At 33.3% G+C, this 15850-nt stretch overlaps 1 protein-coding gene across 2 annotated transcripts in view; it reads right to left on the bottom strand.

Moving 5' to 3' along the window:
• Positions 1-15850, bottom strand: part of tkv (serine/threonine receptor kinase thickveins) — a 136569-nt gene that overhangs the window by 14627 nt on the left and 106092 nt on the right. For both annotated transcript variants that reach the window (XM_072539878.1, XM_072539879.1), the window contains exon 2: positions 947-1125. In XM_072539878.1, the coding sequence (XP_072395979.1) occupies positions 947-1125 (179 nt within the window). The remainder of the gene's footprint in view (positions 1-946; positions 1126-15850) is intronic.

Here is a 15850-nt window from a genome sequence, read left to right as displayed (position 1 = left end):
AATACTCTGTTAGGCAGACGATGCAATATTGATAGCCCAAGATGAAGATAGTCTGCAAAAACTGGTCCACAGATTTAACATAACAGCAAAAGAATTTAATAACAATCTCATCTCAGAAAACTAAAACACTAGTGAGCAGTTAAGTCTGGATATTACGGTGGAAGATTTATCTTTATGGAAATATGTCCACATTGTTGCAGTAACTTGTCAAATTTATATTGAATATGATCTTGTTTGTGTCGTACTTTGAAAACAAAAGTTACAGTATCTACTATTCTGTAAGTTTCAGCATGGCCAGTTCAAAATTCAAACTGATATCATTCTTATTAAATTTTGTTGTAATATGCCAAAGTGTTGACTAAAGTAATTGATATGGCACCTGCTAGTATGACGTTCCGTTTAAAGCGTTTCAAGCCGAAAGTAATGATCAGTTATAAATATTACCGATGTTTCAGATGGAGCTAACTCTCTACAAGACAATTTGATGGCGGCAGTTCAAGATATAATTCTGTTTAACAAGATTTTTCACATGTTTATATTCAACGTTTTATTGCAAATATTTTCCAATTTTATAGTTTTAAATGTTGTTATTAAAATTTTGTCCGGTTTCTTACCGGTAGCTTTATTATAATCCGGGACATATTATTTTTTCCTATTGTGGCAAAACTGGACATTCAAAAATTTTCAAAAAATTCATAAGTATTTCTTAGGATTATATCTTTATGCTGTAAGAAAATTAACAAACTCGTATGTTTGGTTTTCCCGCTTTATACTTGGAAAAAGGTAGTTTTTTTGAGTTTTTTTTAAAAATGAAAACATGAAGTTTGCTCAAAATTTGTCAAAATACTTCTAGTGATCACATATACCTTCTCAATTTTTTTTAAATTTTTTGAATGTGTAGTTTTTTTTTGGGTGGGTGCAGATCAACCTTAACAAGATGACTAACCTGCATAAGTCCTCGTTCGTCATCGGGCAGACATCCGTAAGTGTAGAGAGGAACATCCTTGTCCTGACTGTCATCGTAGATGGCTTCGACAGACGTAAAGCATACGCCTCCAGTTCGAATTTCGCAAGTACCATTGAACTGATTGTCAGGACAGTGGCCTTGGCAGTAACATCGTTTCACTGAAAAAGAAATTTAAAACGTAAGTAAAAGATTGGCAGAAATACATAAAAAATACATAAAATTGAAAAGCTGTTTTTCTCTTCAAAATTTATTTTTGCAAAATTGGTGATAAATGCCTCATTTTCCCCATATTTGGGGAAACAATATTATTGTAAAGTCGCCAGTGCTGATTAATTACTAATGAACTATTTGATATAGTAAAACAATGATTGTATTTCTCAAAGATAAGGAGATTACACACTCAAAACACTAGCAAAGAAAAAAAGATTTTCATCCGGATAACTGGCAATAAATGCAGAAATATCTCGGAACAAAATAAAGACATATGAAGTAAGATAATTATTCACACAATATGGAATCATAAAACGCAAATAATTACAAATCATCAGTTGCAAACTTCTCTGAATGGAAAGGAAGAATATCTAAGAATAATAGGAAGTGAAATAAATTTAAGTTAAAAGTTAGCTAGTTAAAAACTCGTTAAAATATCTAAATGTACTATTGCTCTCATAAAGGGATACCATTCCTACGCATAGTAAGAACCACATTTGATCACCTCTTATGGATGAGGAGACAAATGGAGAATCAGTATATCAGTGCCTGTTTATGCATTTACAGCTTACAGGTAAAGAAACCAAAATATCAGAAAATAAGTTTGATTTATGCAAAGGGTGCAATTTTCAATCCTCTTCTTCCTATAGTCTCTCCTAATCAGAGGTTGGTGACCATAAACTGATATCGAGCTATCAGCGAAAGTTTCGCAGCCAAGAGAACTTCTTTCGTTCGATGTATAGTCTTCCTTCGATCTTTCATTCAACGATCAACTGCAGAAAACCATACTTACAAGATAAATATAAGATAATAGAAAATATGGGAGGAACGAAATAATCATCCATATTGTATTGATCTTGAGAAAACATATGATATGTGGTACTGATTATCCAACGAAAAAGGAAATGTAATTCATAAAGACGAAAAACAAAATATAAACCAAATACAACGCCAACCTTATAAATGTCTACTTTTACAATTGCGAAGTTTTTCAATAAAACACAAACACAAAAAAGTATACACGGAATAATAACCCTTTCAAGAAAAAGCCAATTAGAAGAAAGAGTGGGTTTATTATATGGGGTCTTTTATAGCAATCTAAATAGTTTGTCACGAAATATCTGTAATATGGGGAAACGAAAGAACAATAATACAATCAGAATCAGTAAACAGTTTCGGTGTGTGGGCAGTAGAGCGGGCTTTAGGGATTTTTTAAAATTGGAAATAATCGCTTTACAATGAACACGTGTTCGCCGAGGTTGAGAAATGTTATTTATTTTATAATAATGCTAATGTCCGGGTATTAAACCGCATAGGCGGACTCATTTATTATAAACTTTTCGTTCTCAATCCCTTGGCCTTTTTCAAGTGTCGCGTCGGAAATTTATTAGATACAGCAGTAAAACAATTGCAACATTTTCAGATTGTGAACTGTCGATTTTTTGTTTAAGTAATTATCATTGCACGATAAGAGCAGGGCCACATTGTATCGTTCAAATATGATAGACGGTTCACAAAAAGTAATCGGTAAGATTAGTAATGCTCAAAAAACAAAACAGCGGCAAAAATTAAAATCTACGAAGAACAGGACAGATACTGATAAATTGAGAAGTTTTGAGTATCTTCAGAACTTTCTGATTAAAACAAAAATAAAATAAAAATTTGGAAAAATAAAATTGTAAGTAAAATGCAAAGGAACATTTGCAGAAAAACGATATTTTATGATTTTAACTACCTACTAACGATTAACAACACAAGCGAAAGTAATCGTTGGGGCCCATTAATAATACTTCCGGCCTGTAGCTAAGTTCCTGCTTTGCAAGCAGTTCTTAATTCAATATTTGGTGTTTTAATTTTTCAATCATTTAAACGAACGCATTCAGCCGATCGGTCTTCATTGCAAGTGAGAAACGACGAACGACCGAGAACCGAAAGTAATGAGGGTTTTGGCTGAGGGGTTTTGTTTTAGTTCGACCGGCGTCGTCGGCGGTCGATCAATCGATTTTTGTCGCCGCTCGATCGGATCGTTATGAACTAGCGGGATTCGGTCGTTCAGTACTGAAGTGATTGAATCAAAACGAATGAATCAATCGCGATTGATACAACACTAATATATATGTATATATACAAGGGTGGACAGAAGTCAGCTAGCGTCCTCGGAAACGACGCTTGAGCGAATTCCACAGCTCTCTCCCGCGTTCAGCGTGCATTACCTAGCAACACACCCGGCTGGGCTTAAGTTAATAAGCTAATCGACCTCGAAACGAACGAATACCAGTTTTTTCGTGAGTTAAGTTGTAGTGTTTCGAGTGAAATGACAGAAAACGTTCGCATTAAGTTTACGTTACGTTATAACAGCTTGTGTTTTTATTAAAACAGTTTTACTGTCAGGATCGCGATTACGAAGCTAGATTATGCTAAACCACTATTTGCCTGGATGGATCGGTAGACGTGGAAACGAACAGTGGCCTCCAAGGTTGCCAGACATTACTCAATTTGGGACGTGCGTAAGAGCAGCGTTTTTGCGCGAAGATCGAAAACGTCGAAGATCTCAAACATTGAAGATCTCGCGATGCTTGCTCGCATTATTAATTCGATCGAAAAACGTTATTTGAAGTGTATTGAGATAAATGGTGAACATTTTGAACACTTATTGTAAATACATATTTTTTTTGCAAATTTGCCAGCTATCTTATGTCTATCCCTGTATATATCAAAATAAAAAATGAATATCAAACTATAGAAATAAAAATACGCCACTCGTATAGGTGGCGTTTTGTTAATTGGGTTATATCAAGCAAACGTTTTTTAACCGCTGTGAATTCATTTTCTTACTTAATGGCAACAAAATATGCAATTGCCAAAGGCAAGTATTGATAGAATGAAGAAAACACGTCGTACTTTTTGATCATTGTCTTTTTTACTTCTACTTATTACACTGTTACACCATTACTCTGTTACTCTGTTACACCATTACACTGTTACTCCTACACCATTAATTTTCCCTTTTACAGGGTGATTTTAAGGATCTCCTTTGTATCCGTACGAACTTTGTTGAATTCAATTGTCTGTAATGATCGTGGGGTTGTTTATGTCTGTTTGTCATATATTTGATTTTTTAACTGTGTACTTAATGATCCTGCAGATTTTTCTATATTTTTACGTAAAAAATATTTGATTTCACTTCTTTCTACTTGTTATTTTTTACGTCATTTTCGATTTCTTGCTATATAGTTTGGTAGGAGAGTATATCCCGGTAATCATAAGTCTATTTATTCCAAAAATATCTTATAATCGACTCATTTATTTTCGAAACCAATTTTTTAACGGGCACACGACGCCACTGGTGAAAACCGATTGTTGTTAAAGCAGAAGTTGCTTAGACGGCGATAGACAATGTATCGCCTATGTCTCATGCCCGTCCCATTTGAACATAATAAATACACCCACATTGGAATCGGCCTTGAACAGATACTTACAATAGATAGCTAGATATAGACAGATATTGTATACGTATGGCCAACAACGACAACTAATGGCGAGATGGCTTTATGATATAGGAAAGGCTACCATGTGTTCTGCAACTTCAATGTGCAAAAATCTATATACAGCGCGTCCGGATATCTCGCACTACGAAACATGTTCTCTAAGTCAAGAAAAGCCGAAGAATAGTTGGGGCAAATAAGGAATGATAAATTATAATCATAGAAAATCATTCACAAATAATAGAAAAGAGTGGAGGATTCTATAGTATTAGGAGATTAGTAATTTCTTACAATAATAGAAAAAGTATACGCCGAAAAAGCTCAAGTAGAGCAGTATAAAAAACATTGGAGGGAAAGAAAGACCGAAGGACGGAAGGCTTCCGAGCCACCGGTTGATAAACTTAAGAGAGTAATCATAGAAAAACACTCACAAATCATAGAAAAGAGTGGAGGATACACAAAGAATAAATATATATTAAAAGTATACAAGAAGTCCAGTTAACTACAGAAATGAGTTTTTACGAAAGTGAGACTACACAGTGAGCCTTACATCAGAGAGGTTAAACCCAAAGTCGCATTTTATATTTTTCTGAGTAACTTCTTACAATAGATAATAAAAAAAGCATACGGCGAAAAAGCGTGGACTCCCAAGCAGAGCAGGATAAAAAACATTGAAGGCAAGGAAAGACCGAAGGACGGGTGGAACGAAAACAAAATGTCACATAACTAAGACGTGCCGTTTACAAAACCAGCAAAATCACTCTCCCCAATGGCGCTACAGCACAAATCGAGCCTTGGCCTAATCCAAACTTAACGAATTCTGAGATCGGTGCTTTGAACAGTTGGTACAATTCATGGTTGTACTTGGATCTCCATACTCTGTTTTCGTTAATAGGTCCAAATATATTTCTTAGAACTTTTCGTTCGAAGACTTCCAGCTTTCGTTTTGTGTCTTCTGTTATCACCCATGTCTCGCACCGGTAATATACTATTGGTCTGATAATAGTCTTGCAGACCTCGATTTTCGATCTCCAGTGTGTGTTTTTGAAGCGGAACACATGGGCGACTGAAAAGTAAGCTTTGTTTCCCTTTACTATTCTTCTTTGAATTTCTGTTTCGTCTATTCCATCCGTGTTTAATGTAACTCCCAGATATGTGAAACTTTCTACAGTTTCAATATTTTCCTTCCTCTAATTCAACTGTGCGTCTGATTCCCCTAGCTCTCGCCTGTGTTAGTTTTTTTGTCGTTTTTGTCAGTGAAATCACGTCATGTGATAAATCAGGTGAAGTGGCGGTGGGCGGAGTTAAAAACAAAGTACAAATCATCTTTATTCTAATTATGAAAACACAAAAGAGAAATAATTCTATAGCACCTGAAATATCATTACAAAAACTTTAGCTATTGACCAGACCAACTGTTCAAAAGTAAAAAAGAACTAATCCTTAACGAGGGTTGACACCCTAGGTAGAAATAAAATACCATTTCACCTGCAGGGGATACAGGATTAAGATTCTCTAAAAAGTGAGCAGGTATATTAAAAATGATGAAAATAATAATGTAAAACTCCCTACAGACAAAAACTATATACAAATTCGATAGAATAAATATGATTTTTATAAGGTAAAAGAAATAATAAATTAGACTTACTCACAATCAATTTAATTTAACTATCAGACGACCGGTTTCGCTTTCTACAATATGCAAAGCATCTTCAGGTCACGATACAAAGTTAAATAAATGCTGAATATAATAAACCCATATTAGGGTGTTGTCTAATAAAGGTAAAACAAAGATAGGTGATATAAATTATATAAATTACAGTAATTATGCCAATATTACATGTCTGTGGTTTTTCAAAATGAATAAAATGTTTAAGCAGACAAGGTAAGACCCACAAATTGGTAAAATAGTCTATTAAACTGTAATGAATTAATAAATAAACAAATAAATAAAACATTACTTACATGCCGGTACTCTATTAATTGATGGTTGAAAAAACATGGTTCAAACTAACTTGTATTGTTGATTGGAGAACTCAAGTCAACTATTGTAATTGTTTAACAGTTAAAAACCACAGACATGTAATATCGGCATAATTACTGTAATTTATATAATTTATATCACCTATCTTTGTTTTACCTTTATTAGACAACACCCTAATATGGGTTTATTATTTTCAGCATTTATTTAACTTTTTATCGTGACCTGAAGATGCTTTGCAGATTGTAGAAAGCGAAACCGGTCGTCTGATAGTTAAATTAAATTGATTGTGAGTAAGTCTAATTATTTATTATTTCTTTTACCTTTTGAAATGGACTCACACAAGCAACACATTCATGATATGATTTTTATAATGTAAGAATAAAAGACATAACTAATCTCACATGGACTTCTACATATAGAACGTGGGAGATATGTCCTTGTTAAATTGCTTTTTACAACCAAAAAGAAGTAAATATACATATAAGAAAATTCAACACTAAAACTATGATTTTGATTATACTCCGGTTTAAAATTATCGATAGTACATTTTGCATGATTTTTCATATTTTAAGGCATAATAACTTAGATTAGATGTCAATAACATATTGTAAAAATCGAATGATTTAAGTTCAAAGAGAATAACACGACATATTACCTACCATTAGCCTTTGGTATGGAACTCGATTTTTAAATATCTTTCTCTAACAATATATCATCTTCAACGGTATTCGCTAGGGTTTTGATACGCTTTTGTACAAAGATCTTGTGACTTTAAACAACATGTTCTTTCGAGGCCTAGCACTGACAAAGGTTATAAAACGATTTAAAAATGTCTAACCTGCACTTATTCGCCGTGTGAAAGTACTTGGAGGGGATACGAGAAACGATCGTGCGCGTGAAGCGGCGAAACCTTGCATTTTTATTAACACATTTCATAAGTACTATCATTGACAAGGAGAACAGTGAAAAAGATCTATGTGTATCAAAGGGCGATGGAGCGTTCGATGTTGGGTGTTTCACTGAGAGATAAGATCCCAAACCGCCAGCTAAAAGGAAGATCGGAAGTGGCTGATGCTGTAGAGAGAATAGCGACACTGAAATGGAACTGGGCAGGTCACGTGGCTCGAATGACCAATGAGAGATGGACAAAGCGGATATTGGAATGGAGACCAAGAGGCCTACCAAAACGTTGCCATAGGAATTGGATGCAAGAGGCAAAAGATTAAAACATTTGAAAAATTATGAGGGAGATCCAATAGAGGACAAGCGAAGATTTAATCATGATAATCATTGAAGAAAATGGGATTTTGCAAATACTGTATTTTAATTTATAAAAATACAACAAGAAATAGTCAATTTACAATACAATAATTATTGTATTAAATAAACAGATTTAAGTCGTTTTATTTGCAATCTACTAAAAACTTCGCTGATCTATGACACGCTCTTTGGAAATGTGTAGCTTTTAATAACCTTTTTAATGTTCAAATGATGAAATCTAAACGTAAAGAATCTATTTACCATTTTTATAATTAAAAATCCATTAAAAATTGTTCGAAGTTAAATATTGATATAAATTACAATAATTATTGTATTCAATAAACAAATTTAGGTCATTCCATTTGCAGTTTACATACGCATTATACATATATTAAAAGTGCTAATAATTTCGCTGATCTATGACACTATGTGACAGTAGATATCACTCTTTCGAACTTGCATATAGCGAAGTAGTTAATGTAACTAAAGGTGAAATGAAGTTATCTAGGGATTTGGACCGATGTTCATGAAGTTGTTTTTTTAGTATGTATTGGTACTTATTCTCGTTTTTATTTTCCGCAATTTCTCTTTCCAAGGACACTCTGTAGATAATATACTATATTATAACTAGGCTACCTATTAAAATTGATAAATGGTTTATGAGCGACATTAGAAATATTGGTATGTAGGTACGTTCAATGTTACGCTCTATTGGACACATTGGTTATTAGTGGCAGAATCGAACAAGGCACTGAATATGTAGGCTGTTAGAATAATACGCCTGCTACTGTGAAGAAAGTTAAAAAATCCACAATAACTGTTGAAATATATAAAAACAAAAACTGTACGGCATTTAACATGCTTATTTTAACCAAACGCTACAATAGTTCAAACTGAAACTAACACAGGTTAACAATAGTTTAAAATGCAAAGATATTTTTATGGTTCTTATTAAAAGACCCAAAACATATCCTTATTGAATTGTGTCTTGTCTGTCCGTTTACGTTTATTATATTTATCTTGTCTGTTTATTATCTTTTCTTGTTTTTTTCTTCAAATTTCAAAATTTATCGGGCCCCCCGATGCTGCTGTATCGGTTTATCATTATTATTATCCAAAATTCTCTTATAAATTTGTTAAAATATGGTAAGTTTCTTCAGCCGTTATTTTCCATTACGGGTTTTTCGTACAAGTTGCTCTACACTATTGTGTACAATAAAGTACCACAATTGTAGCGAGTGACTCATGTTTTGATGGTTTTTTATAGGCCAGTAAAATTGGACGTTTACCCCTTAAAAAAATATTTTTGTTGTTGAAATACCGACAAAATGAGAGAATTTAATTATTATTTACTAAACAAATTAGTATATTATTGCAGAATCTGTTCAATCTCTTAAAAATTTACACAAACTTTCTTCTTCTGACTGTTTAAAGAATATACGTCCAAATAGAAGAGATCTCGTTTTATATGACATACATTTTTCAATAATTTGACTGGTCTATTTTTAAACTGTTCGGATTTTAACAGATAAGGGGCTTTTTTTCTCAAAAAATATATTTAACAAGGATTAGTTTGCTTCCTCCAAGGCATCTATAAACTTAGAAAATAATTTTCATGACAATCCATTCGTTATAAAATTCTAATTCTTTTTTTAATAATAACCGCACGTCTTCAACTCGCCGATTTCCTTTCCCCTCAAACCCACAAAGATCTACGTTGAAAATATGAGTCACTCGATACAATTGTGGTACTGTGGTATAGCGAGCAAATATTCTTGAACATATTTCTTCTTTTATCTCCCCGTTTGATAGATTTTACTTCTACTATCACTTTTTAGTGTCACTGGATGTTCTTTCAAAGAAATTTACATTTTGTTTTAATTCTACGTTTGGTGATCAGAAATCTTATATGATAAAAAAGTTAGTGCTGTTAGTATGCCAGGCAAATAAAATAACATATATGCTGTTTTAAACGCAGCTGATATATAAATATAGGAATAAAGAAACCAGAATATTGTATTCATTGATCCCCAGAAAATGTATGACGTGATTACACCACGGGATTCTGTAGTGTGCACTGAATAAGAAAGGAGTTCCAGGTGAGTGAAGATTTTGAAGAATAGTGAAGGATAAATTATCAACAATGATGCAGCAATAAAAACAGGCTGGAAATACAGAGCAAAATACAAACAAATACAGCCCATGCAGTAGCGGATTTGGAGATAATATAAGATCAGAACCAGAGTAATAAATTAACATAACCAACCACAAGATAGGAAATAATGGATCCTATCAAAGCATTGAAGAATAATAAAGCCCCAGCGTATGTGGAGAATAAGGTTTACAACGAGTTATATCAATATTACAAACACCTCTCGTGAGCAAATTATGCAAAAATATAAATATTGCGCTAGGCAGATCACATCTGGATAATAACACCAAGTAGAACACTTAGAAAGAATGCCAGATTACGAGCTGTAAAAGTAATCAAGAGATGAAAACCCCAAGGAACTAGGACAAGAGGAAGGCTCCATAAAATGTGGATATACGATGTAGAGGAAGAACTTAAAACCATAAACACCAGGCACAGTTGCGAAGGAAAGTATCCGACAGGTCAGAAAGGAAGAACGTTGTTAAGTAGACCAAGATCCACAAAGGGTTAAAGCGCCATTAGAAAAAGAAAAACGCTTAGTGGAACTATGTTGGAACGTCGACTAGTAGGAAAAGCAAGGAAGAGATTGATAAACAAAGTAAGAACCGATGTTAAAGAGATATTGAGTGTGGATAACTGGAGGAGAGTAGTCAGTGAAAGGGATGTAAGGGGTGGAAACCGAGGGGAGGCGAGGTTCCAATTTGAGCTGTAACGACATTGGAGAGAGAGACAGATGATGTGGTGTTAGCACGAAGTAATTAAAGGGAATTCAAAGAAATTAGAAAGCAGAAGGGAAAATGAACAGAGACTTAAAGAAAATGTTTTAAACTTAGTGGGCCATACAGAGGAGATGCAAACAGTTGAGTTAGATGCCGTGTTAAAGAAAAATTCTAATGAAATAAAATGGCTAATTATACGATTTATAGCACTGAATGTTGCGACAGTTCAAAGGAAAGAAGAAGAATTTTGATTTTTTGTTAAGAAAAAAAGAAGAACTAAAGTGTTTAATTGTGCATCGAGTTTATTAAAGAATATTTTTGTTTATAATATTCCTATACAGTTTCAACAATGAACGATTTATTCAAAAATATTTCCTGAATGATTTAATTCGAACAAACCGAAAATTATACAGAGCTCATCTTTTACGACCCAACCCATTATAGAATTTATTTCTAAATTCCAGATGCTATCAAAATTCCTCAAATAAACAATTTAACACACATTTTTACGTCATATCTAAAAACCACGCATTAATTATTAGCAAGGCTTTTAAAAACCAGATACAATATTGCTTTTCATTAGCGGTTATCAATTGAAACAAAACAAAAATGAAAAAGTATCTGGTTATTTTGAAAAAAGTGGGTGTCGAGGTATTTGGTGTATCAATATTTATAAAAAACAGAACTTGTAATTAAAATATTTCGTTAATGATGATGATAAACGCGTTATCTATGTAATTTGCAGCATTTTATAAAAATCGTAATTGAATGTTGGGAAATATGCTACGAGAAGGAAATAAAAAAAATTTTGATCAAAGAACTGAGTAGTCATGACTTTTAAAATAGGCTTATTGGAAGGAACAGAGTCCATATTCTTTTTTTTTTAGTGGAAATAAGTGTGTTTTTCAATGTGCCTTCAGGAAGTTATCGTGGTTGCGGTACGAAATGTTAACAATTATAGTGTATTTTTATGTATGAGAGAGTAATAAAACAATAAATTATGTATGCAAATCCCTAAACTGTTGATACGGGTGACTCAATGAAAAACAGATATTTGTCAACAAGTTTACAGAAGTATATAGGAAAACAATTTTAAATTGAGTATGACCACCAGGTATAAAGGTTGGAGCAGAATAGAATACAATAGTTGTGAGGTTTACTAATCCCTAAATAAGGTTGCCAGTGTCGGAGTGATGGAGGTTAACAGGTACTAATGAATTTGCAAGAAATGTAAGATGTTTATTTTATTGGTTATATATAACCAATAAAAGTTTAATAAGTACCTACCTATTTGCAAAATAAAGTTTAATTCTTTAGATAAAATAAAACGTTTTATTTTATCTGAAATGAGTGCATTCCACGAAGTAAGGGTTTCAACAATCAAACATTTAATTCTTTAATTCCAGGAATCTACGACAGTAATTGACTAGATAATTACCTTCTAAACTTATTCCACAGAAAATGTGATAGTGGGTTTTTCCATTTTGTATATAGGAAGGTCCAAGTGGCGTATTCAAAATTCTTAACAGTTCACTAAAAGTAGGTACTTCAGTTGCAAGGTGCAGTTTATTGTGTATACTAGTGTTATGGAAAATTTGGAAGTGCCGTGTAAACGCCGAAAAATTGGTCCTCTAACAGTTAATGAAAAAACATTAATATTTAATTGTTTTAAATCATTTACAGACAAACGTTTATGTGAAAGTGTTGATGAGACCGTTGAGTTAGTTAGCAGTACACTTGGTGTTGGGAAATCTACGATTTACAGAGTTATTAAAGAAGAGAAATGTGGTAGTTTTCAAATGCCACGTAATGCTCCAGGGAAACCAAAATTTCAAATAGAATATCATTTTAAAGAAGGACTTCGACGGAAAGTGCATGAATTCTTCTTTAGACAAGAATTTCCAACATTGGATAAAGTTCTTGTCTCAGTTCGAGATGATAAGGATTACCCAGAAATGAGTCGAAGTACGTTATGGAAACTTTTAAAAGAAATAGGCGTCCGCTGGAAAAAGAATCCCAGAAAGTCTATTTTATTAGAAAGAAGCGATATTGTCATATGGAGAAGACATTTTCTAAGAACCATAAAGGAAATGAGAAACCAAAAAAGAAAAATATTTTATCTTGATAAAACATGGATCAACGAGGGTCATACACCAAATAAATTTTGGCAGGATGAAACTGTTACAAGTCAAAGGCACGCTTTTGTAAATAACTTATCTACTGGTTTAAACCCACCATCAGGAAAGGGACGCAGGCTGATAATAGTACACATTGGCAGTTCAGACGGTTTTGTTGAAGGTGGTTTATTAACTTTTGAATCAACTCGTACCGGTGACTACCATGAAGACATGAACGCTGATGTCTTTCAAGAATGGTTCGAACAAATGATAGATCTTCTTCCTAAGAACTGTGTAATAGTAATGGATAATGCAAGTTATCACTCCAGACTTATAGAAGGACTGCCCACAACCAAGTGGTTAAAAAAAGACTTGCAGAATTGGCTGAGTTCAAAAAATATTACGTACCATCCCGGATCTATAAGAAAGGAACTTTATTCGTTGTGTGCCCTTCATAAAGAAAAATTTAAAAAATACGAAATTGAAGAAATTGCCAAAAATCGTGGAATGACAGTACTTAGATCCCCACCATATCATTGTGAATTAAACCCGATTGAACTGGTATGGGCACAGATAAAGAGTGAAGTTTCAAGAAAAAATACCACTTTTAAAATTCATGATGTTAAACAGTTGTTTTTGGAGGCCGTAAATAATGTAAAACCTGAAAACTGGGAAAAGGCCGTAAATCACACTATTAAAGAAGAGGAAAAAATGTGGAAGCTGGACAATATTACTGATAAAATGATCGAGCCAGTTATTATAAATCTTGGTTCTGAAAGTTCATCTTCTGAATCTGATTTGGATTTGTAACAAGTAGCTGTAAGTTTTATATTAATATTTTTATTCATCTATTTAACATACCTTAGACGGTTTTAAATACTCTTTTTCTCTTTTGTAATTTTTAAAAATTAAAAAAAATGTGAGTTTTTTAAAACCCTTTTTAATGTAGGCCAGTCAGTTCTAATATAGTGTGTGATAAAAGAGGTCACTTTTGTTTACATACACATAACACTTTATAACACTGAAATAATTCATTTATTTTTTACAATTATTCAAAGTAATTTTTCAATTAATCTTGAGCACGCCCATGGAGTGGTCGGAGCTACCAGTTAAAATTATGCTAATTACTCTCTCGTTCATAAAAATAAACTATAAAAACAAGGATTTTGCAATAAAATAATTTTGAAAAATATATCAGAATCTTGTACAGGGATATTGAAACTCTACTTTAGGTACTTTCTAATTTCAAAAATGGTTTTTTAGTGCGTTTCGGATATTTGAGAAAAGTTACTACACAGAATTACTCAAAAATCTTTGTGACGGAAAAGTTAATTTTTAAAATTTGTATGAAAAAATTGTTTAACAAAATCTCGACCAAGGTGTCCCGTGATTTCTTGAGGATTTAATTAAAAGAACTAATTTTTGAAAGGCTGTGTAAAAAATATTTTATTTAACTTTTAATCGGCTACACTTGCCACAACTTGATCATGTCTGGACTTGACAAATAACCCCGCACCCTGGGTACAGATTTTAAGAAATTTATACATAAATCAGCACGCTGCATTTTGTTTTAATATATTTTTATCCATTTCGCCCACCAATCATTACGTTTCTCACAACAGTAGTCAACCCAGCTAATCCATGTCTTGTCAAAACTTGGATGTTATAAATTAGGTTGTAGTCACAGTTTTTTGTATAGTTCACGGCCTCCCCCACTAGCATACTGAAATATTATCCGTGGTAAGATGGTAAGCTAGGGCCCAGCTTGTTTACGCGCCATCTACCCAATTTTTAGTACTTCCTTGGCAAAATCAGCATAAAAAAGGTTTCTCGGAAACGGCTGAAGCAATAAATTGTTTTTTGGCGTAAGACTTCAGTAATAAATGAGCAATTAGTTTTTAGCGGGTTGCTTTTTTGGTTTCGAAGTTTTTGGCCGATATCTCGATTATTTCGGGGATGAGTTTTGATCTAAGGGATGATGGGGTAGCTTTTGAGGATTGGTCAATGTACTAATCAATAGCAATTAATTAGCAATAAAATATGCCGCCAAGATGGGCTCTGTAGCCTAATTCATTGCCGAGATATAGCTATGGCTCAAAATGATAAAGCTATCGCTCCTGGAAAAACTCAAAAATACCATAATTAACGCAGCAACAGAATCACTTGGAGAGAAAAAAGTAACGAACATTAACAGAACAAAAAAGAAAACCACATGGTTTAGAGAGGAAGTGAAGACAAAATGTAAAGAAATGAAGTAAACCATTTTACAATACAGAAAAAAACAAACACAACAGCCATACAACCAGTTTAAACGAATCTGAAATGAAACAAATACTTTTAGTCAGAAAAGTGAAAATGGAACACTGGGAGAGATTCTCAAAACAAATGGAACACGACTTTGCGAAACACAAAGAGAAAAATGATCTCGGAGGACAAAGAAACGATATCAACGAACTAATAAAGACGGGACACAGTCAGAAGGAAACATGGACAAACTATTTTCGATCCCTACATAAATATTTGAGGGTACATTGGATTTTTGTTATGAAGCGGGCTAGGTAGATTCAATTTTTATTCGCGAGATACAATTTTTTGACTGTGATAGTGGGACAGTATGATAATGGAAGGGATAAATATTGATTGGTAGATCGTTTAAATATGAACAAGGACAAAAATAATAAAGGTGGTGCAAAATGGAAGGAAATGGCGCTAGCCGACCACATAGAATATCATGATAACAGGTGGACACGGAGAATCTTAGAATGGAGACCAAGGGGGCGAGAAGAAGCACGTGAAGACCTTAGAAGAGATGGGTAGATGACATAAGAGTAGTAGCAGGTAAACAGGGGATTAGATTGGCGCATGATAGAGAGAGATGGTAACAATTGGAATTCAGGCGTAGATGGAAAATGGTGTAAGCACACTATATTTTATACTATATTATTTATTTTTCTAA

The sequence above is a fragment of the Diabrotica undecimpunctata genome, chromosome 8, assembly GCF_040954645.1.
Source record: "Diabrotica undecimpunctata isolate CICGRU chromosome 8, icDiaUnde3, whole genome shotgun sequence".
NCBI lineage: Eukaryota > Metazoa > Arthropoda > Insecta > Coleoptera > Chrysomelidae > Diabrotica > Diabrotica undecimpunctata.
Note: the sequence above shows the minus strand (reverse complement) of the source record. Positions and strands in the feature narration are given on the sequence as shown.